A 23,628-nucleotide genomic window follows, 5' to 3' on the forward strand; every position below is an offset into this window, starting at 1 on the left:
GGACCTTTCTTCAGTTGGCAAAGGGCAAGCTAAAGGACTAACCTTGTGTGACAACTTTGAGTGGGTCAGCTGTTCCACCACACAAGTGCAGAACCCACCATGGTCCTAGCCTGAGGGTCTTTCTTCATCTGGCAAAAGACGTTTTAACGGACTAATCTTGTGTGACAGCTTTGAGTGGGTCAGCTATTCCATCACACAAGTGCGAAACCCACCATGGTCCTAGCTTGGGGGTTTTTTTCATCTGGCAAAGGGTATTTTAACGGACTAACCTTGTGTGGTAGCTAAAGGGGGTTAGTTGTTCCACCACACAAAGAACAGAACATGTTATAGCTTGACATTCATAGTATATTCGATGAGTCAGGTTTATGGTTGTTGTGTGATCCTACATAGTGTAAATCTCTTGGGTTGAGTAGTGATATATATATATATATATATATATATATATATATATATATGACAATTTAAATATTATGCGATGCTTATTTTCATACTAGTTTACCCTTGTTTTTGTCTGTGTATGTTTCTTTTTTGCAATGATCATCTTAAATGGTGTGAGCTTAGGGAAGAGTTTTTCTCTAGTCGTCTCATCATGAAGAAGAGGGTGAAGCAGCAACATAGATATAATTTATTCTCCAAGTGTAGGATCTCCTTTCTCAATAGTTTTGAAAAGTTTCTGATAAGTTATTTGCTATTTAACATCACATTTTGGTAGTTTTTTACTATTAAAATGAGGTGTTACATATAATATATTTTAAAATATAAAAATATATTAAATTATATTAAAATACTAAATTATACTAAATATTTATTAAAAATTAAATTAAAAAGAAAATTTAAATAAACATCTTAAATGGGTTTCCGTTAACATCATTATTACTTGTTTAATTTTTTTTTATACTTTGTTTTAATTTTTCAAATTTTATTTATTTATTTTAGTTGAATAAAATATATGTAAAAATATTAAAATATTAAGATATATTAAATTATATTAAAACATTATTTAAACTAAATATTTTTTAAATTTTAAATAAAAATTAAAAAAAAAATATGTAAAATGGATTTTGAAATCCGTTAATACGTGTTAGCGAAATTCCAAATCTGTTTATTGTAGTTTTCAAAATTTTATTTTAAATTTAAAAATTAATAAATATTTAATTTAATATATATTAACATTTTAATATTTTAAAATATATTTTATTAAATTAAAATAAATAAAAATTATTTACAAAATTTGAAAAAAGATTTGAAAAACAAATGGTTAATAAATTTCGAAACCTGTTAACAAATTTGAAAATTCATTAAAAGTGATTTTGAAATCCTTTAAACGTCTTTTTATTTAATAAATTTTGAAATTTGTTAAAGTTTTTAACAGATTTCAAATGAATTTTAAAATTTATTGAGGATCTTGACTAATTTCAACGCAGACAAAGAAAAAGAAAATAGGGAGTGCAACATCAGACGAAAAAGTTAAAAAAAATGTCAAGTTGTATTGCTCCCTCCATCACCACACCTTTTTCTCTCTACCTCTCCAATTTTCTTTAATTTCAATTATATCCTCAGATTAAAATTTTTTACTTTTACTATTTTAATTTATTTTAAACCTAGTTTTCATACTTTACTCCGTGCACCCAATCTTTCCATCTCTCATTTTCGTTTAACAATTTGTCTTCTGTTTTACTCTGCAATCTCATTTGTCTTCTTCGTTTCACTTCTCCTCCTCCCTTTCTTTCTTCTTCATTTTTCTTACATTATTAAAATACATTAAAAATATATTCAAAAATAATAAATCAAAACATTTAAATTAAATTATTAAAATATTTTCAAAATAAAAAATAAACTAATAAAACAAACCCTAAAATAAAAAACGTAACCTTTAAACAGAGGTGACATCCTTCAACAGATGTCGACATCCGTTTAAGGAAAAACAGATGTCGACATCCATTTAAGGAAAAACGGATGTCGACATCCGTTTTACCTTAAACGGATGTTGACATCCGTTGAAGGATGTCACCTCCGTTTAAAAGTTACGTTTTTTATTTTAGGGTTTTATTTGAAGGTTTATTCGAATACGCACCTAGAGGAAGCAACACACGCACTGCACCACGAGAGCGACACTGCACCACGAGAGGGAGACTGCTTGATAATTCTTTCCACCACCACCAACCTTTGCAACTTGTAGTATCTCACAGCAACAAAAGAAAGAAAAGAAGAAATATAATATTAAAATGAAAGAAAAGTATTTTACTCATGTACGGGGGACTAGAATAGGTTATTAGTGGAATAGGTTGTGAATGGGTAAAATTAAAAAATAACAACCCTAAAAGTAAAATTTTACTTAGGAGCAAAATAGTAAAGGGGAGGTACAGGAAGAAAGGTGTGGTGGTGGAGGGAGCAACACCCAACAGCCACCTAATAAGTATATTTCATGGTTGTTGCTCCCTCCACCACCACATCTTTCTCCCTCCACCTCCCCTTTACTATTTTGTCCCTCAGTAAAATTTTATTTTTAGGGTTATTATTTTTTAATTTTACCCATTCACAACCTATTTCACTAATAACTTATTCTAGTCACGTACATGAGTAAAATACTTTTCTTTCATTTTAACATTATATTTCTCCCTCTCTTTCTTTCGTCGTTGTGAGATACTACAAGTTGCAAAGGTTGGTGGTGGTGGAAAGAATTATCAAGCAGACTCCCTCTCGTGGTGCAGTGTCGCTCTCGTGAAGCAGTGCGTGGAGTGGTGCAGTGTGTGTCGTGCTTCCTCGTATTCGAATACACCTTGAAATAAAACCCTAAAATAAAAAACGTAAACGGAGGTGACATCCTTCAACGGATGTCAACATCCTTCAACGGATGTCAACATCCGTTTAAGGAAAAACGGATGTCGACATCCGTTTTACCTTAAACGGATGTTGACATCAGTTGAAGATGTCACCTCCGTTGATGTATACTTCCTTACGCTGGTTGATGCTCTGGACGCTCCTCGATGTTCCTCCACACCACGGCGGCGACGCTCCTTCACACCACGGCGACAATGGAAGCTTTTAAACCAAAATAAAAAACTGGGATGAAAAAGGAATGGAAGTGCGGGAGGTGGGGAGGTGAAACGAAAATGGGGAAAGGGGAAGAGAGTTCCGTGGATGGGTGCTGGGAAAGTAAAATTAGGATTTCAAATTATTTAAAATAGGATAAAAGTAAAAATCTTTTTAACTTAAGGATATAATTGTATTTAAAATAATGTGGGGAGGTGGAAGAAGTATAGAGTGGTGGTGGAGGGAGCAACACCCATATTTCATTGTTCAAGGTTCTAGTTCACAAAAGGCCAAGCCCATTCCAAACATCTAGCCCAGACACTCGCGAAGTTTAGGTAGTGGGTTATCTTTTTTCATTATAGATTCCTAAGATAAATTGTTGATTTTATAATTTTTTATTTGAAAAAAAATAAGTCGAAAAGATAAATCAATTTTAATATTTTTTAAAAATAATGATATTTTAACAATATTTTTTTATAATATTTTAACATTTACGTGGTATCATGTAATTGATTCATGTTGGTATTATTATTATTATTAATTATAAAGTAATTTTGAATAAATCACAAAATAACACGTAAATAATGATAAATATTGGAAAAGAAATGTTGTGAAAGTATTATTATTTTTTTTTAATTATCATATTTCTTGTTAATTGACATCTCATCATTTTGTTGCAATTAAGAGGGATTGGGTATGAACATGGTCTAAAATGGTAAAAACAATTGCCGCTCAGTAGGCTGTCTTTCCCTGTTCGCGTCTCAAATTCTTGTATCCTGAACGAGGCTTTGATCGCGTCTTAAATCAAACTACATCAGGTACGGATCTTCTCATTATTTTGTAAGATTCTGATCTGTATGTTTTTGTTGATTTTCCTTCCTTTTCATATTCTTTTAATTCTTGTTTCTTTCTTGTGTTTGATTTAGTGCAGAGACAAAACAAAGTGGTTAATTCTGTTAGTACGTAGGACGGTGGACATACGGCACAGATCTTTAATTCTTTCCAACAAGGTTTGAACGAATTGTTTACATTATACAATATGTTGATTATGGTGTCTGTTCCACCAGATGTGATGCTTACAAATGTGCGAAAATGCCCAGAAAATTATTCAAAAAATACTCCTAAATAAATAAATGGATGTTATTGATTTTGTTGTTTCACTTTTGTTATTAGTTTCTGTTGATTATGACAAATTCGATGCGAGTAAGGAAAAAGATATATTAACAGGGCAAAATCGATTGCAAAGAAAATTTATTGACAGTTAAATCAGCCAAAAAAGGGTAATCCTTTCTCCTGATATATGAATGGCAAAACACACCAACTATTTTTTTCATCATAACATTGACATAAAAGCGACATGTAAACAAGAACCTCTGTTGGGAGGGGCTTTAGGAATCACAGGCTGATAGTACGGTTCTGGAAAAGAGATAGAACTAGAATCGGACGAGACTGATTTTTGGTTAGTAAATGTTACATGCCATTTCTACAAAACTTTTTAAATTTTAATAAGTTATAGAATAGTATGGTATTATTTTATATTTTATATTGTTTATTTTAAATATGTACTGGAAAATATATCTCAATTAGTCTCTACTAGGGTAAACTTTTAATTTGGTCCTTACATATAAAAAGTTATTGAATTGATTCTAATACGAATAAAATAGTCTCTTATGCATTCTCTGTTTAATTTGATACATACACATGTAATTATTGATTTGGTTAGTATTTTATAAAATTATTTGTTTTTTCCATGCAAAAGTTGTTAAATTTATGAGTTTATATAAATTTGTGAGTGTTATAAACTCGTAAAAGTTTACTTTAGATAAATAAAAAATTAAATGAATAATATTTTTTAATTTAAATAAGTTCCAAAAAAATTATATAATTTTATACAAATTATTCTTAAAAATAATGCTCTAACATTTTTACTGCAAATAAAAAATTAAAGAGAAAATAATGCAGCAATTGAAAACAATTCGAAATTATAAACAGAGGAGAGTGGCCGAGAAATTAAAAAGCGAAAGGTCTGAGAAATTAAAGAGCAACCAACTTCAGCAATTATTTTCACTTACACAACCAAAGGAAGATGGTGCGAAACAGTACGACGAAAGAGGAGAGGGCGAAATAGTGCAACCCACTGCGAGTGCGAAACAGTGTGGTCGACGGCTGACGGAAATCGCGAGCGACTTAGAGCAAAGTGCTGGGTGAATCGCAGGAGATGAAGGAAGAAGATAAGCTTCGTATGTGCGCCTAAATCAGAAAACCCTAATCTGGTGAGCCTAAAAATAAGTCGTTTTACATTAAAAAAAATCTTCATGAACTCGCCAAATCAGAAGCATGCTCATCGAGATTGCTTCCGAGTTAATTCGGAAGCACTGAGTGAGCATGTAAAGTCGTCCGAGTTATAACTGGCGAGTTTGATTACTTATATGTAAAGATTGACATGTTGTTGGTCTAATTTAGTTTCTGGTCTTCTGGTTGAAAAAAAGAGTAATTGAAATGATAATTATAATAAAGGTGACTAGTCAGATTTTAACAAATACATTAGCCATGAATAAACTAATTTCATACATCATTGGGTTGTCCTTTACTCTTTCTGATCCTGAGAATGGTTATTTCAGTTGTCACATGTAGGTGCTTTGCTGAGGAGGTTTTTGCCGGATCTTGTTAATTACCAAATTAGTCCAGGTTCAAGGCCATTCCTTCCTCCTAAATTTTGTTTATTTTCTCCTTAGTTAAATATCGAAACTTATTTACTGTTTGTTAGTTTATAAGGAGAACACACAATTATTAACATACACTAAAATTCAGTTGTTTTTTGTTTTTTCAGGCTGCTGAAACTAAATTTTAGTTGTATTTATCCTTCCACAAGTTTTCTGATACTCTCTATACTTTATAAGTCTTGTTTAATATGATAACCCCTTTAGGTTTTATTTATATATACCAAAATTCTAAACTGCACCATTATCCACTCATTTTAAAACTAAATCCATTTGTCCAATGGACATATACAAGTCTAACAGTTCTTAATATTGTAAATTCGTAATATTAAAAGCTTTAGAATTTATACTACGCGTTTTGTCAAGTTTGTCAAAAGTCCAGTTAAAAAATGAAATGAAAGGTTAGAAGATGTGAAAACATGGTGTGTTCTTGACCCAATGTGGTATCAGAAACCTATCAAGTTATGTCTGATATGCCTTTCGTAACTTGCTTAGCAATAACCAATTCAAGGGTTGTTGGAATTTCGAAAGTTTTGTTATTTGGAGTTTCGAAAGAGTGGCTGGTCACATTATGTTTTTGGGTTTTGAGCTTTTTAATGATTATTTGACATTGGATTTGTCGGGATCTTGAAACCTTTTGTTATGAACATACTTATAAAATGTTTTTTTGGATTTGGCCAAAGTTGTTGGAATTCATTTAATTGTTGTACTAGGTTTGTTTTGGTTTTGGAAGGTTTCATATAACAGGATTGTATGGTGGTGGAATATGGGTATCCGATCCTTATAGGAGCATGCGATCCTTAAATATTGCCTAAGATGTATAAGGTTTTGGTCCTTTTGTACAGGTGGGGGGAATTGCTTCTAATCATATTTAATGCTGATTGTTTTCAACATTAGGAATAGATTATGCCACTTTTCAGTGTTGGTATTCTTCTTCTGAAGAGCAAAATCAGGTAGTAGATGTAAAATTTTGCTCTAACAAAATTAAAAAGTGAGGCTTGGATCAAACCACTAAACTTATCAATAGCTAATCATACTGTCACTTATTTTCTTAATATTAGAATGTGCAAACAAGCTATTTGCGGCACATCAGAGGGGAAGGGAAACGAACATGCAGTCGATGGATCACTGATTCAACGGAATATTCATTTTTAGATTGAATTGGGTTTCTCTTTGGATTGTGTTTTACTTTTTCATTCCCCACTTTATTGGGGACACCGACAGGGACACTGACCCTTTTTATATCCTGTTGTAGCACTTTGTGACATGGGACAGCTACTGGTACATTACGCTAAAATCATACAAAAAAACTTGAGAAACATATAAGTTTGTCAAACTAAATTTGATTATTAAGCATTGACATTATTTCATATTCTAAGTTGAATGCAGGTTGAAGGAGAATAAACAGGAACATAACAACCACAAAATTAGTATTTTTGTCTCTCCAATCTCTTGAGCTAAGAGAACAGTCATGGACAGACGCACGAACCCCACCAGACCAGTAGCGATGTCTTCCTCTTCCATCACTGCCACCACCATCATAACAATTCAAAACTCTGAGCCATCAACCTCTTCATCTCAGCACCAACAGCAACCTGAAGAAGTACTTTTCCTCCCCCTGAATCGCAAGAAGAAAAAGGTCAGTTGGAAAGAGGGCACCGTAGACAATGAGTTTATGCAGAAGAAGAGTTCCAAGAAATGCTGTATCTTCCATAAAGAGAGGCCCTTTGATGAAGATGACAGCGATGAAGAAGAACATCACTCTGATAAATGCCCTCACGATAGTGGGTTTGGCTGTAAGAATCATGATGAAGCTGGCCCAAGTAGCTAGAGAATTGATTCAGCTGAGCGGTGATTAATGAAAGCTAAAGAATATATTTGTAGAGTAACTGGTGAAATCGTTGAACTTAGCTTTGCAACTCAATAATTATTTAATTTCGGTTGCAATTATAAGATTACGACATTGAAACTAGAGGAGGATGTTCAGTTTAAATTTGACTGTCACAAATAATTGCCTACTTTAGTAGTGAAAAAGAGTTTCACTAGTTTTTGTCACAATTCCTGTGTTTAAAGAATGAGAGGTCTTTCCGAAAAGAAAATTCGTTCTTTTGGTTTGATCCTTCGGTCTTCTCTACTGTACCATACTTAGACCAGCCACCAATATGTCGTGGAATAGCTCACAAATTCACTCAAAATCAACTACAACACAAACACACAGAAAACTGAGTACGGTGCAAGCGCCGGAAACGATAAAAGGTAAACGGGAGGATACATAAAGAACAAGCATACACAAGAATTAAAACGTGATTTGAATGAAATATTATTGAGGGAGAAAGTTTACTAAATCAGAAATTACAATACGTAAGTTTCTCTCTCATGGCAAACTTCTCACTTGAGATAACGCAAATGTTACAACTCATAGTTAACCTAATACGAAGTGTACAAGGTCCTATATATACATGGATTATATAACTCACATGGGTTAGGTTGAGGTGCAATGAATCAAACCTACTCAACATAGGTGTAGTGAATATGGAAGCAAGTTATACAAATTGCCTCTACACTACATACTACATTTGTTCTTACTTCAAAAAACTCATGCTTCATCTTTTACCACATTTAAGACACACCATTCTTTTGTTTTCTCTTGCTTTGGAAACATCACACTCTTTTTTTCTATTTTTTATCTCATCACCATTTTGTCATCATCATTTCATGCAATTGTTTTAAACATAAAAAAAAATCATGAAAGTGAGTTTTTCTTTTTTTAACAAAATATTCTTTATACTATGTTAGGAAATTGAACTGCAAATCTATTCAATCCAACCTAGTTATTTACTAAAATTGTTTGAGTGACTTACCTTCCTTGTTAACACACTATGGTATAACCTTTTTATTTATTTTGGAATTCATAAAGGTATTTTATATATTATAATCAAATTTATAAATATAGAGGTATTTTATTTTTTATAGCTGTAAATATTTCATTGAGATCTATTTTGACTTTTTAAACTACTGAACACAAAAATATAAAGTGAAAAAAATGGGCAACAAAAATAGCCCTTAACAACTAAAAAAGTAACAAGATTTGAATAGTAAATATATTATCTATTATATTATTCATAAGATGAAACTTTGTAAGTACACATATTTATTAATTATTGGTTTACCATAGGGTCACAATATCCATTGAAAATTGAAAGACACTTTAAAATATACTCTAGCCAAAATTTGACTGTGCATATATCTTTTATAAGAAGCTTCTCGATCCAAATGAGTTTTTTAATTTATATATTTAAAGTAGTTTCATATTATTTACTGTCGTTGATTATATTAGGAGAACTTTGTACTGTATATTAAGTACGATTTCGATGGTAACAGTTGATTTTATATATTCTGAAAAAGAGTTTTGGATGAGATTAAATTGTGAATATATATATATATATATATATATATATATATATATATATATATATATATATATATATAGTTAACTTTGTATATATATACTTTATATACAAAATGACAGCTAACAAACACGATTGGACTAATGACACTTCACACTAATAATTAAGCTAAAGCACCTATTTATAGTACTAATAGTTTTGTCAAACATATAGAGGCCTTTACTATAGGCAAAACTAAATTTATTAGCATAATTATTGAATTCAAGAAGTGACCAAATCCAGCTATGCAATCTTAAACAAGCATTAATACTGTTTAAAACTCACTATTAGTTCAATTTATACTGAAAATGATTTACATTGTTCACAAAAATTGAATATGATAATCTTAAGCTATTTTCTCTTTTGCATGATTCACTGTATGGAACAAACTACTTTTATTAAAAATATAAACAAAATATTATTTAGTTTTAGTTTGAAAAACTAAACCATCATAAAAGAAATATTACTTACATTCACCATTATTTCTTGAATGATTATTATTCTAAATGAATATTTAAAGGTGGTCTTTTACAGGTAAAGTTAACTCTAAGTTGTAATGTACTTTATTAAACGTTATTTGTCTTTCACTAGTAATTTGTTTTCTTCCATAATATTGCAGTTTAATATTATATATATTAGTTTATTGGATATGATTTATTTATACACAATATATATATATGATAAAAAATATTAGATTCTCATATCTATATCCAAAAGAAGATAAAATATATATAATTCATAGTTTTGCTTTAGAATTTTTGTCTCTACGTGTAAAAGTTATTTGATTGTTTTTTATTACATATAATCATAATAGAAATATGAGATAAAAGTATAAATGTGAATTAACATAATAAATCATATATAAATCAAGGTTTAACGCATGTCTATCACATTATTATTTATATTATCACACATTTACAATTTAAAACATTCACAGGTAAAAAAACAACTTTCACTTGTTATTTTCGATCTTTAACATATGTAAAAACACCAGCATTATATTAGGAGACATTAATTTAATGTCGGAAGATAAAAAAGACATTGATTGACATTGGAAAACAGACAATGCTGATGTCCTATAGCAGTCAATGACACCCTTTCCGCTTAACGAAAGTTTATGAGTGGTTGATGAGTACATATTTATACCCTCATTCAGCTTTTAATATTAGATTCTTAATTGTTTTTTGTACTTTAGTAAGATATTTTAATTAGGATTTGTTATAATTGAGTTTATTTAGCATGAGATACAAAAACATGTTAAAAATAACTTTTTAGTTGCATAAATATTTTATGGATATTTTGATGTATGTTAGTGCAGCTGCAGCTAAGTTGAGCTCATTGAGATGTGAAAATAAATTGATTAAAGTTTCATGACACCTTAATGATAAATCCAAGAATGAAAAATAATCAAGATCACGAGGAATTAATCCAAGCGTTGGATGAAAAAGTGAAGAAATTTAGCTAAGCCAAGAAAATGTAAGATGCAACAAAAATTGGATCTTACCGTTTTCTCTATATTTTTCTACTAAAAGGGCTTTGATAATTGAGTGTTTATGATTAAAATAATTTGAAAAAAATATATCTTAAGATATTTTATTTGATATTGTTAAATAATTACCTTATTTAACTATATCAATAAATATCAAAGATAATATTTACCGAATCTTTTTTAATCTAGCATATATCTTCTCAAATATTTTTGGATCTCCACAAAAATCAAATATATTTTGAAGATATTGGATTATTTAGAAGATAATTAGAGGAAATTACATTATCATAAAGAAGATTACAATAGTAGAAAAACCTAAAACAAGTCCAATCCAAATTTTATATAAAGAAACTTAGGAAAACACACTAGGGAAGTGTTAAGCCTCTCGGGTTAATTGAGTTAGTAATTTCTTAACTGGATTATGAGGTTAGATGAATAAATTTGTTTCTTCTTTTGATTCTTGTTGTGATTTATTTTTATCCACGTCTTTTGCTTTTTAATCAAGTATAAGTAATGATTTTTACATTATTGCAATTTAGCATGGTGTCAAATCTTCATAACATATCAATCATATGAGTCAAATGATTTTTAATTTTAGTTGAGAATCTAGATTAAAGTTAGAAACTTTCATATGATTGAATGAGTTTTTGTCAATAATTGAGAATGTACTTTGATTAATAGTAAAAACTTTACAAGAATTAATCAAGAATGTACTTTGGTTAATTAGCTATCTTGCTTCTGTTTCTTTATCATGAGATTAGTCAAGATATAATGATGCTTTAGCCAATCAAGCTTCAACTATGGTGCTCACTTAACCAAGAAATACACAATAGATGCAAACCTCATGAATAATCAACAAACAAGCAAGAATGTTATCATAAAATGCATGGAACAATTCCTCACCAAAGACAGTGTTTCACTCAAGCACTCAAAAGTGTTTCACTCAAACTCAAAGGTGTATAGTGAGGTATCACTCTTACACTCTACCATCACAATGTCACATGAATCAACTTTGTCTTCCATTTAACCACATATCAAACACACTCACAAGCAAGTTATCATCACAAGGACTTTTTAAGGCTTGTATTGAGGCTGGACAAAGAAGAAAATTGGTTTTTCTAGACAACAAAATCCTTGAGTTAAGAGAGTGCACAATTCATTTATTCACATTAACAATAATCTCTCTTTCTCCTTTTATGTGAGAAACCAAATCTTCAACTTACTCCCAACTTTCCTTTCATTGAGCTAAACCTTTTCTTTTTTTTCTTTTCTTCTCTTTTCCTTTTCTTTTGCTTTTTGCTTTTGTTCAATGCTCTTTGATAAATTTCACAAAGTTCTTTCCGGTTTCTCACCACTCCAAACTTGAACCATTCTCCATTACCACAAACACATACTCTTCTTAACTCAAGGTAAGGATTTCAAAAAGGGTTTTTTCCATTTTTCAAATTTAGGCTCAAGGTGCAGAGGTTAGAGAAACATTGATCTTTATTAGGTTCACCTATAAACATTGGCTCTAAGGGAGAAGAAAAACATGGCCTTGATCATTTGTAAAAAGCTAGCAAGTGGTTGAATCATAGAAAATTAGGCAAAATCAATCATGCTTCCAAAGTAATAGCACTCAATTAATCAAAAATTCTGGAGCCTAGTCTCTCACAGGTTAACATAAGTTCCACAATTTGATAAACATCCTGCCCAACATATTAATCACAATTGAAATCATCATGCATATGTTTTTACAATATTATGAGCAACCACCTGTGTTATTAGCATCATGCATCATCTCAACATTAATCAATATAATTAGCATCATAAAGCAACACTCATCACAAACATAACATCACCATCAAACCATTGCATCACAGATTAAATTTTAAGCCAAGTACATCATAACCTATTCTAGAAACAGAAGCAAATTAAAGTTCACAAAAATAAAAAGACAAGTTTAGAAAACTGGGGTGTCTCCCAGGTAGCGCTTGTTTAACGTCACGAGCCTGACCCAAAATCCTTCAGCATCCTTTAGTAGACGCATATCTTTATCACCAAAACCCATCAGTAAGTGTCTAGTAACATAATATCCTTCAGTAGATACTCAATCACCTAGCATCCATCAGTAGATGCAAATCCTTTTCACCAACACTCATTAGTAAGTGTCTGATAGCATAGTATCCTTCAGTAGATACTCAATCACCTAACATCCATCAGTAGATGTTGTGCTTCTTCTCTTGATGATCTTGTGCTCCTAGTACAGATTTTTGAATTTTATCCTGCAAACACTAAAGAACACTACACTAGAGCACTTAATTAGCACAAATAGATAAAAAATTAAAAAGAAAAAAAATTGAGCAGATAGAAAGATAAAAAGATAAAAAAAATAGAAAGATAGAAAGATAGAATGAAAAAAATAAAAAGGTTAAAAAATAAAAAGATGAAAAAATAAAAAATAAAAATAAAAATAAAAATAAAAATAAAAAGATAAACATATAAAAATTAAAAAATAAAAAGATAAATAAAACTAAAAAGATAAAAACATAAAAACATAAAAAGAGAAAAAAATAAGTTTAAACCCTCTGTTGGCCCTCAAACATGAGACACAAACTCAAATCTGAAGACAGTGCATGAACAATGCTTCTAACATAGAAGCTTAGTAGCCACTAGATGATAGCCCATTAGAAGATTCAACCAAATTGTACATGATATATACTAGACGATACAAGACTAATCATCTTATCTTCACTTACTACATGTATTGTCTACTGCATGTAATTTTTGAATCATTTAACTACGACAGTCATCTAGAAACCTCTTAAACAAGATCATATTGAGTTAAATCTTCACAGTGTTTTTATTATACTATTTTTGTTTATTAAGTTAAAATTTAATTGCTATCATTTTTATTATTTTATTGAGTAATGATTATTTTCATAATGCTATTATTCTAGATAAGCTAATTTATTTGTGTGTTGATTATTTATATTGGGTAGGAAAATTGTGAGATTATTTTTATTCATATGGCTATTTTTTTAAGATAAAATAGTGATATTCAATTAGTATATTTAAAACAATGGAAAAAAAATTGATTTAATGCAAATAATACTTTTTCCTAGTTACTTCTAATACGAATAAGAATAATGATTCTCATCCAATGTATAATAATGATCTATGTAATATCCCAATAAATAGTAATTACCATTAATCAGAACTAATCACATTTACTGAAATTACAGTGCAGTCTTAATATTTACAACAGCTGCTCAAAATAAAAACCGAACGTACTAAAATTTACAGCGTTCAGAATCTACCAAAAATAAAACGAGTCCCTGGACAAACGTTCTGCAAAACTATACAACTAACGTCCCAAAATACTATACAGAAAGATTAACAACTGCCACAGGACGAGCGCTCTACTGCTCAGCTTTAACCTCAACTTCTACCAAGTTGGCATCCTCCAAATTTTCTTCTTCCAGCATTGTTTCCAGAGGTGCCTCACCATCTGCTCACATCCACAACGGATGATCATTGCATTGACAATACGGACATACAGAAACAGTAGACAACACAAGGAAAACGCAAGGGTAAGCTTAGGTAATTTAATTTATACAATCAACATATTTTAACATAGTAAATCAATCATACATTTCATACAACATTAGATATATTTCTCGCATACAGTAGCTTATCCAATTCTCATAATTAAAGACTGTCCAGACTGTATGAAGCCATGTATCTACAGGCGTTCTTGCACCCGGGTGGTGTGGTAACTGGAAACATCCATCAGCTGCCACCCGAGGTTAACCCTATCAGTCCAAAGTACTCAATAGGACTAGGGCCTCCTGCCATTCCCACGCATGACCTACTCCCCTCTACATGAGGATGAGCACTCACGGAATATCAGGATAAACAGCCATCAGCAGCTTTACCATGGTCATACTACACTACTTCTCATATTCACACCATGGAGACGTTCCTCCTTGGAACGCTCATTCACAATCCAATCCCATAAAATTCATTCAAATACCATTCGTACATGTTAACCAGTTCTCTTATTCACATTTTCATTCTATGTTCCACTCTCTTAATTTAAACGAAGTTTATCATTTAATAGATTCAGATGATTGTATTACAGTACACTGCTATCACGTTTCTGAACAAAAGAAACGCACCATTATTCATTCACAGACGTTGAGACAATTGACTAATTTAATTGAAATTGATTCTAAAAGATCCAAGTAATACTTAGGAAAATTCTAAGTATAAAGACTTGAGATTAAATGAAAAGGACCATCACAGTTTAAATGATTTCAAAGAAATAATCAGAGCATTAGTAAATTCGGAAACGAACACTGCCAGTCAAAGACCGAACGTTAACTAATAAATTGAACGAATGCTGTGAAGTTCGCTCACGAGCAATGATAAGGACGAGCGTTCAGTAGAAACTGAACCCTCCTTAGGACGAACGCTAGGTCAATGACCGAGCACCAAATAGAACGAACGCTCATCTGAACGGACTTTCGGTATCAGACCGAACGCTAACTAGGACGAACGCTCAATCTAAGACCGAGAGTTCCTTTGGACGAACGCTCAGTCTAATACTAAGCGATGCTTATGACGAACGCTGGTAAACAAAACCGAACGTCCTAACTATACTTCAATTTATTTTCAATAATTGGACACGCTAGGCTAAGCCGAACGCTCACGCCTAACTCTTGACACCAATAACGCTCGTTCTTAATCAGAGTCCTTTCCAAATGAAAGAATCCTCATGCTAAGTGATGTTCCAGGGAAACCGAACGGTATAAGACCGTTCGATAACGAGCGTACAAGATCAATCAGAGAAGATAAGAATTTCCAGATTTTTCAAACAGATAATTTCACAGTTTTCATATGATTAGAACTTTAAAATTTCATCTTCACCATAAATCTCATACATTACAGAATTCATATTGTCATCTCATAAATCCAGACTCCAATCATATTCCAAATCATATATTACACATTCTGCATAAAATCCAACAATATTCATCATCTCATCAACCCGAATTATCCATTTTCAAGTGCAGACATATCAGCATCAACATACATTTTCACACATTATCATTCATATACAACCAGTGCCACAGGATCTTTCATACATACTCAAACATCAAATATTTCATGCATTTCAGACATCCAGTACACTTCATTACTGTCATGAACATCAAACTAGTATTAAATTAAATTACTAAAGCTTCCCTTACCTGTCTAGCAGTGAACTCCAAATGCTTATGGTTTCTCTAGTGCTCTCACGGCTTTCTACCCAACGAGTCACTCCAAGATTCTCACTAAATCTAATAAACCAAAATGACATAAGGTTCAGACCTATAACTCATGCATGCAACCAGAAATTGGTTCGCATGAACTAAATAGATAAAGGTGCAGAGACGAGAACTTACCAGTTCAGTTCTCAGTTCTGTTTGGTTCAGAAGAATGCTCACGGTGCAGAGAGGTTTCCTACGGTGTCTGAAATGAGATTGGAGGAGATGAAGGTGAGTTATCTTAGAGAGAATATGAAAGAGTTCAGGGAGAATACAGAGAAGATGGAAGGCCAGAATTTCTTGAGGAAGAAGAAGATTGCATGGAAGGAAGAGAAGTGTTTTCAGAGAAATTGTGTTTCTCTTCCTCGTCAAACAATGGTGCACTCACATACTGCCACCTGATTTCCACTACAGCTTTTGGAAGCTTCCAACGTGACAGATGGCATTAGTGCATGCAGAGAGGAAAAGAGTGGAATTTGACGGGGCACAGTGCATTTAAAAATGTGATCAGAGAATGGATTTGTATATATTAATTTATCAGGGTTTCACATTCCCCCTAACTAAAAAAATTTTCGTCCTCGAAAATCCTAAGGCTTACCAGGAAATAGGTGCGGGTATAATTCTCTCACAGCCTCTTCAACCTCCCATGTTGAGTCACCAGTCTTTGCATTCCACACCACTTTTACGAGACGAACATCTTTGCCTTTGTAGAGTCTGGTGCGGCTGTCTTCCACACAAACAGGTTGCATCTCCAGTGTCCTGTCTGGGCGAATTTGGATGTCTTCTAACTCCAGTACATGTGATGGATCAGCTATATATTTCCGGAGTTGTGAAACATGAAAGACTGGATGAAGGTTGGACAGTTGAGGTGGTAAAGCCAGTTCATACGCAACTGATCCAATCTTCTTCAGAATTTGATAAGGTCCAACGTACTTAGGTGATAGCTTCTTTGGACGAAGAACTCTCCCCACTCCAGTGATTGGATTCAGCCTGAGGAACACGTGATCTCCAGCAGCAAACTCTAAGGGTCTTCTTCTCTTATCAGCATACGATTTCTGCCTGCTTTGAGACGTCTTCAATCGTTCTTGGATTAATTTCACCTTCTCAGTTGTTTGTTGGATTAATTCAGGTCCGGTTACTGCAGTCTCACCTTCTTGGAACCAACACAAAGGAGTTCTACACTTTCTTCCATAAAGAGCTTCAAACGGTGCCATTCCTATGCTTGCTTGAAAGCTGTTATTGTATGTGAATTCAACAAGCGGCAGAACTTCATCCCATACTCCCATATGATCTATAACACACGTCCTCAACAAGTCTTCAAGAGTCTGGATGGTTCGTTCAGATTGGCCATCCGTCTGAGGGTGATAAGCAGAACTCATTTGCAGTTTGCTTCCCAATTCTCCTTGCAATGACTGCCAAAAACGAGATGTGAATCTCGTGTCTCGATCTGATATAATGCTTGAAGGAACTCCATGTAATCTAACAATCTCTTTAACGTATAATTTGGCCAAGTTTGTCATGGACATCTTTAAATTAACAGCCAGGAAATGGGCGCTCTTAGTCAATCTATCCACAATCACCCAAATTGAATCATGGTTTCGGACTGTACGTGGCAGATGAGTCACAAAATCCATGGAGATGCTGTCCCACTTCCATTCTGGAATTTCCAATGGCTGCAGCAATCCCCCTGGTCTTTGATGTTCAGCCTTGGCTCTTTGACAGGTTAAGCAAGAGGACACAAAACGTGCAATGTCACTCTTCATACCAGGCCACCAGAAGGATAAACGAAGGTCTTGATACATCTTAGTCATGCCAGGATGCATGCTAAGACGGCTGTGATGTCCCTCCTCCATTATAATCCGCTTCAGCTCACTGTCATTTGGAATGCACGTCCTATCCATGTAACGCAATAGGCCATCCGTTCCAACATTGAATTCTTTGGCTTGATCCGAACCAAGCACGCTCAAGATCTTCACCAGTTCTTCATCCTCACGTTGCTTCCTCCTAATTTGATCAAACACATCACTGGAAATTCTAAGGTTACAGCATCTGATAACGTTCGCTCCTAAGTCAAACTGTAACCTTAGATCTCTAAAACTCTCCACCAAGTTCAGCTCCTTTACCATCATTGCCGAGACCCTTACTGCCTTCCTACTCAATGCATCAGCAACCACATTGGCTTTTCCAGGATGATACAGCAGTTCGAATTCATAATCCTTCAAGAATTCAAGCCACCTCCTTTGCCTCATATTCAATTCCTTTTGATCAAAGAGGTACTTGAGACTCTTGTGATCACTAAACACTTGAAATGTTGCACCGTATAGATAATGTCTCCATATTTTCAAAGCAAACACCACTGCTGCCAGCTCCAAATCGTGTGTGGGGTAATTCTTCTCATGAATTTTCAACTGCCTGGAAGCGTAAGCCACTGCCCTCTTTTCCTGCATCAGTACACAGCCCAAACCTTGATACGATGCATCACAATACACTTCAAAAGGTTTGGCTGTGTCTGGAATGACCAACACAGGAGCACTCGTTAATTTCCTCTTCAATTCCTGGAAGCTCTCCTCACATCTATCTGTCCAAGCAAACGGCTGGTCCTTCCTGGTGAGGTAAGTCAGAGGGGCTACTATCTTAGAAAATCCCTCAATGAATCTCCTATAATAGCCCGCGAGTCCCACAAAGCTTCTAACCTCTGTGACCGAACGGGGACTCTCCCAATCCAGTACTGCTTTCACCTTGGCTGGATCTACTGCAATACCACCAGCAGAAACAACATGCCCCAAGAATTGGATCTCCTTCATCCAAAATTCACACTTTGAACGTTTGGCATACAACTCTTTCTCCCTCAACACGCTCAAGACGATCCTCAAGTGGTCTTCATGTTCTTCAAAGTTCTTGGAATATATGAGGATGTCATCAATAAACACCACGACAAACTTATCAAGGTACGGCCTGAAGATTCTGTTCATATAGTCCATGAAGATTGCAGGTGCGTTTGTCACTCCAAAGGGCATCACCACGTACTCATAATGGCCATAACGAGACCGAAATGCAGTCTTCTGAATGTCCTCTTCTTTCACTCTAATTTGATGATAGCCCGAACGTAAATCAATTTTAGAAAATACACACGCACCATGCAACTGGTCCAGCAGGTCATCAATCCTTGGAAGAGGATACTTGTTCTTGATGGTCAGCTTATTAAGTTGTCTATAATCAATGCATAGCCGTGAGCTGCCATCCTTCTTCTTGACCAACAATACAGGCGCTCCCCATGGTGAAGCACTTGGCCTGATGAACTTCTTATCCATTAACTCTTCAATTTGCTTCTTAAGCTCCACCAACTCAGCTGGTGCCATTCTGTAAGGTTGAACCGAGATGGGTGCAGCAGTGGTTACCAAATCAATTGTGAATTCTACCTCACGGATGGGAGGTAGACCAGGTACTTCATCCGGAAAAACATCTGGAAATTCCTCCACTACTGTTCGTTCTCCACTGTTATCAACATTGGATGAACGCTCCATCTCACTGCTTTCATACGTCATGATAAGGAAACAGCTTGCCCCCTCCATGATATCCTCCTTAAACTGCCCAAGAGTGATTGACAGTTCTTCCTCTTCTTCATCTGGAAAGACTAACTCCTTCTTCCCACAGTCAATGAGGATCCGATTGGTAGCCAACCAATCCATCCCCAAAATTACTTCTAAATCTTGCAGAGGTAAGCAAATGAGATTGACCTTATATCTACGCCCCTCAACTTCTATAGGACATCTTACACAAACGGTAGACGTCTTGATCCCACCAGCCGCTGGGGTTGACACCACCAGGTCAAACTGTAATTCACTCTCCACTATTCCTAGTTTCTCAACACACGCCTTCGAGATGAAGGAATGAGTTGCCCCCGAGTCATACAGTACACAGCAAGGCTTTCCATACAACATGCAAGTGCTGGTGATGAGTGTACCTGAACGAGCAGCTTCAGCACCAGTGATTGCGTACACCCTTCCTGTGGCTTGCGCACGTCCACCTCTCCCTTGTTGGGTTCTCCCAGTGTTCGGCGGCCTCATTGCCGCACGTCCTCCCATATTGCACTCGTTCTCCAAGTGGCCATTCTGTCTGCAACGAGTACAATATTTTCCTCCTGGCAACTGTGGACAAGCCCACCGATAGTGTGGTCCCCCACACTGATAACAGGTTAAGCTTCTCGGCTGTCCAGATTGGCCAACAGTGACCAAAGCTTGTGATCCGCCAGAGGATTGAGTGGGACGAGTATATGGGGACCCTCTCACATTTGATGCACCTCTGGACAAAACCGGACCCCTACTCACTTGTTGTTTCTTATGTTTTTCGGCCTCAGCAATGTTCTTCTCAAGCACCTTTGCTCTCTCAACCATAGCAGGGAAGGATCTGATACCCAGGCAGGATATTAATACTTTCATATCACTTCTCAACCCGTTCTCAAACTTCCTGCATTGCCATTCTTCGCTGGTAGCCATGGTATTGAAACGGACAAGATGTTTGAATTTGTTGGTGTATTCTGAGACGGACATACTGCCTTGCACCAATTGAAGGAACTCCACCTCCTTAGCAAAACGCACACTGTCTGGGAAATATTCTTCATAGAATTTAGTCCTGAAAACCTCCCAAGAAATTGGACTTTGGGCTTCGGTCAACAGCATCTTCACACTTGACCACCAATGGCTAGCTTCTCCTGTCAACAAATATTCTGTAAATGCCAAACGGTTTTCATTTGGACATCTTTTGGCATCATAGATCCGCTCCATATCTCTAAGCCACTGATCCGCTTCATCAGGAAGGCCTTTTCCATTGAACTTTGCAGGGTGGTGCTGCAAGAAGCTTTCCAAACTCCATTCGGCATTAGGTGCAGCAGTAGAAGAAGAGGCTCCTGGTGTGCCTCTAGTAGAGGTCAGCAGGTCCATCAACTGCCTCTGAGTTGCTTCAGAGCTGATACGTGAGGCCTCCAAACTATTCAGTGCTTCCTGGTTTTGCCTCATTAAAGCAGCATTTTGCTCAATTAAGGTTGTGTTCTGTTGTTGCAGCCTATCAATGACTGTCTCCAACATTCTGGTGTTGCTAGAAGTGTCAGCCTCGTTTGGCTGAGGTGGGGGAGGAAGTCTAGGCGCCATTCGTTTTCTGGATCAGAGAAAACGTAAGTTAGTTATGTTCAAGAGTTAAAAAAAATAATAACTCATCAACACACAATAAGCACACAACGAAAGTCTAGTGTACTCATAACCCTACATGTCCTTAAAAGAACAAAACTGCTCTGATACCAATAAATGTAACATCCCAATAAATAGTAATTACCATTAATCAGAACTAATCACATTTACTGAAATTACAGTGCAGTCTTAATATTTACAACAGCTGCTCAAAATAAAAACCGAACGTACTAAAATTTACAGCGTTCAGAATCTACCAAAAATAAAACGAGTCCCTGGACAAACGTTCTGCAAAACTATACAACTAACGTCCCAAAATACTATACAGAAAGATTAACAACTGCCACAGGACGAGCGCTCTACTGCTCAGCTTTAACCTCAACTTCTACCAAGTTGGCATCCTCCAAATTTTCTTCTTCCAGCATTGTTTCCAGAGGTGCCTCACCATCTGCTCACATCCACAACGGATGATCATTGCATTGACAATACGGACATACAGAAACAGTAGACAACACAAGGAAAACGCAAGGGTAAGCTTAGGTAATTTAATTTATACAATCAACATATTTTAACATAGTAAATCAATCATACATTTCATACAACATTAGATATATTTCTCGCATACAGTAGCTTATCCAATTCTCATAATTAAAGACTGTCCGGACTGTATGAAGCCATGTATCTACAGGCGTTCTTGCACCCGGGTGGTGTGGTAACTGGAAACATCCATCAGCTGCCACCCGAGGTTAACCCTATCAGTCCAAAGTACTCAATAGGACTAGGGCCTCCTGCCATTCCCACGCATGACCTACTCCCCTCTACATGAGGATGAGCACTCACGGAATATCAGGATAAACAGCCATCAGCAGCTTTACCATGGTCATACTACACTACTTCTCATATTCACACCATGGAGACGTTCCTCCTTGGAACGCTCATTCACAATCCAATCCCATAAAATTCATTCAAATACCATTCGTACATGTTAACCAGTTCTCTTATTCACATTTTCATTCTATGTTCCACTCTCTTAATTTAAACGAAGTTTATCATTTAATAGATTCAGATGATTGTATTACAGTACACTGCTATCACGTTTCTGAACAAAAGAAACGCACCATTATTCATTCACAGACGTTGAGACAATTGACTAATTTAATTGAAATTGATTCTAAAAGATCCAAGTAATACTTAGGAAAATTCTAAGTATAAAGACTTGAGATTAAATGAAAAGGACCATCACAGTTTAAATGATTTCAAAGAAATAATCAGAGCATTAGTAAATTCGGAAACGAACACTGCCAGTCAAAGACCGAACGTTAACTAATAAATTGAACGAATGCTGTGAAGTTCGCTCACGAGCAATGATAAGGACGAGCGTTCAGTAGAAACTGAACCCTCCTTAGGACGAACGCTAGGTCAATGACCGAGCACCAAATAGAACGAACGCTCATCTGAACGGACTTTCGGTATCAGACCGAACGCTAACTAGGACGAACGCTCAATCTAAGACCGAGAGTTCCTTTGGACGAACGCTCAGTCTAATACTAAGCGATGCTTATGACGAACGCTGGTAAACAAAACCGAACGTCCTAACTATACTTCAATTTATTTTCAATAATTGGACACGCTAGGCTAAGCCGAACGCTCACGCCTAACTCTTGACACCAATAACGCTCGTTCTTAATCAGAGTCCTTTCCAAATGAAAGAATCCTCATGCTAAGTGATGTTCCAGGGAAACCGAACGGTATAAGACCGTTCGATAACGAGCGTACAAGATCAATCAGAGAAGATAAGAATTTCCAGATTTTTCAAACAGATAATTTCACAGTTTTCATATGATTAGAACTTTAAAATTTCATCTTCACCATAAATCTCATACATTACAGAATTCATATTGTCATCTCATAAATCCAGACTCCAATCATATTCCAAATCATATATTACACATTCTGCATAAAATCCAACAATATTCATCATCTCATCAACCCGAATTATCCATTTTCAAGTGCAGACATATCAGCATCAACATACATTTTCACACATTATCATTCATATACAACCAGTGCCACAGGATCTTTCATACATACTCAAACATCAAATATTTCATGCATTTCAGACATCCAGTACACTTCATTACTGTCATGAACATCAAACCAGTATTAAATTAAATTACTAAAGCTTCCCTTACCTGTCTAGCAGTGAACTCCAAATGCTTATGGTTTCTCTAGTGCTCTCACGGCTTTCTACCCAACGAGTCACTCCAAGATTCTCACTAAATCTAATAAACCAAAATGACATAAGGTTCAGACCTATAACTCATGCATGCAACCAGAAATTGGTTCGCATGAACTAAATAGATAAAGGTGCAGAGACGAGAACTTACCAGTTCAGTTCTCAGTTCTGTTTGGTTCAGAAGAATGCTCACGGTGCAGAGAGGTTTCCTACGGTGTCTGAAATGAGAT

General features: G+C 34.9%; 2 protein-coding genes across 8 annotated transcripts; one reads left to right on the forward strand and one right to left on the reverse strand.

Annotated features, from left to right (window-relative positions):
• Positions 1–3,717: 3,717 nt before the first annotated feature.
• Positions 3,718–7,870, forward strand: LOC124822803 (uncharacterized). 7 transcript variants are annotated; one of them, XR_015784265.1, is made up of 5 exons: positions 3,718–3,851; positions 3,965–4,043; positions 5,026–5,306; positions 5,655–5,721; positions 5,864–6,828. XR_015784265.1 is itself a non-coding variant. In XM_088106585.1 (5 exons), exon 5 carries the CDS (start codon positions 7,225–7,227, stop codon positions 7,582–7,584), a length of 360 nt encoding a protein of 119 aa, XP_087962711.1. In that variant the 5' UTR covers positions 3,731–3,851; positions 3,965–4,043; positions 5,026–5,306; positions 5,655–5,721; positions 7,143–7,224; the 3' UTR covers positions 7,585–7,870. The 7 variants fall into 7 exon arrangements, 6 of the variants coding, with proteins under 6 accessions (XP_087962711.1, XP_047150824.2, XP_087962709.1 ...); XM_088106585.1 differs by lacking the exon at positions 5,864–6,828 and adding an exon at positions 7,143–7,870 and having other exon boundaries at positions 3,731–3,851; XM_088106583.1 differs by lacking the exon at positions 5,864–6,828 and adding an exon at positions 7,133–7,870 and having other exon boundaries at positions 3,732–3,851.
• Positions 7,871–18,608: 10,738 nt separating this feature from the next.
• On the reverse strand, positions 18,609–21,126 carry LOC148203831 (uncharacterized). Its single transcript, XM_088107778.1, has 3 exons — positions 19,681–21,126; positions 19,426–19,566; positions 18,609–18,674 (listed from the first exon to the last, which is right to left on the reverse strand). The coding sequence occupies exons 1-3, from the start codon at positions 21,124–21,126 to the stop codon at positions 18,609–18,611; spliced, it is 1,653 nt and encodes a 550-aa protein (XP_087963904.1).
• Positions 21,127–23,628: the final 2,502 nt, after the last annotated feature.

The sequence above is a fragment of the Vigna umbellata genome, chromosome 2, assembly GCF_029865625.1.
Source record: "Vigna umbellata cultivar VRB3 chromosome 2, Vumbellata_1.0, whole genome shotgun sequence".
Taxonomy (NCBI): Eukaryota; Viridiplantae; Streptophyta; class Magnoliopsida; order Fabales; family Fabaceae; genus Vigna; species Vigna umbellata.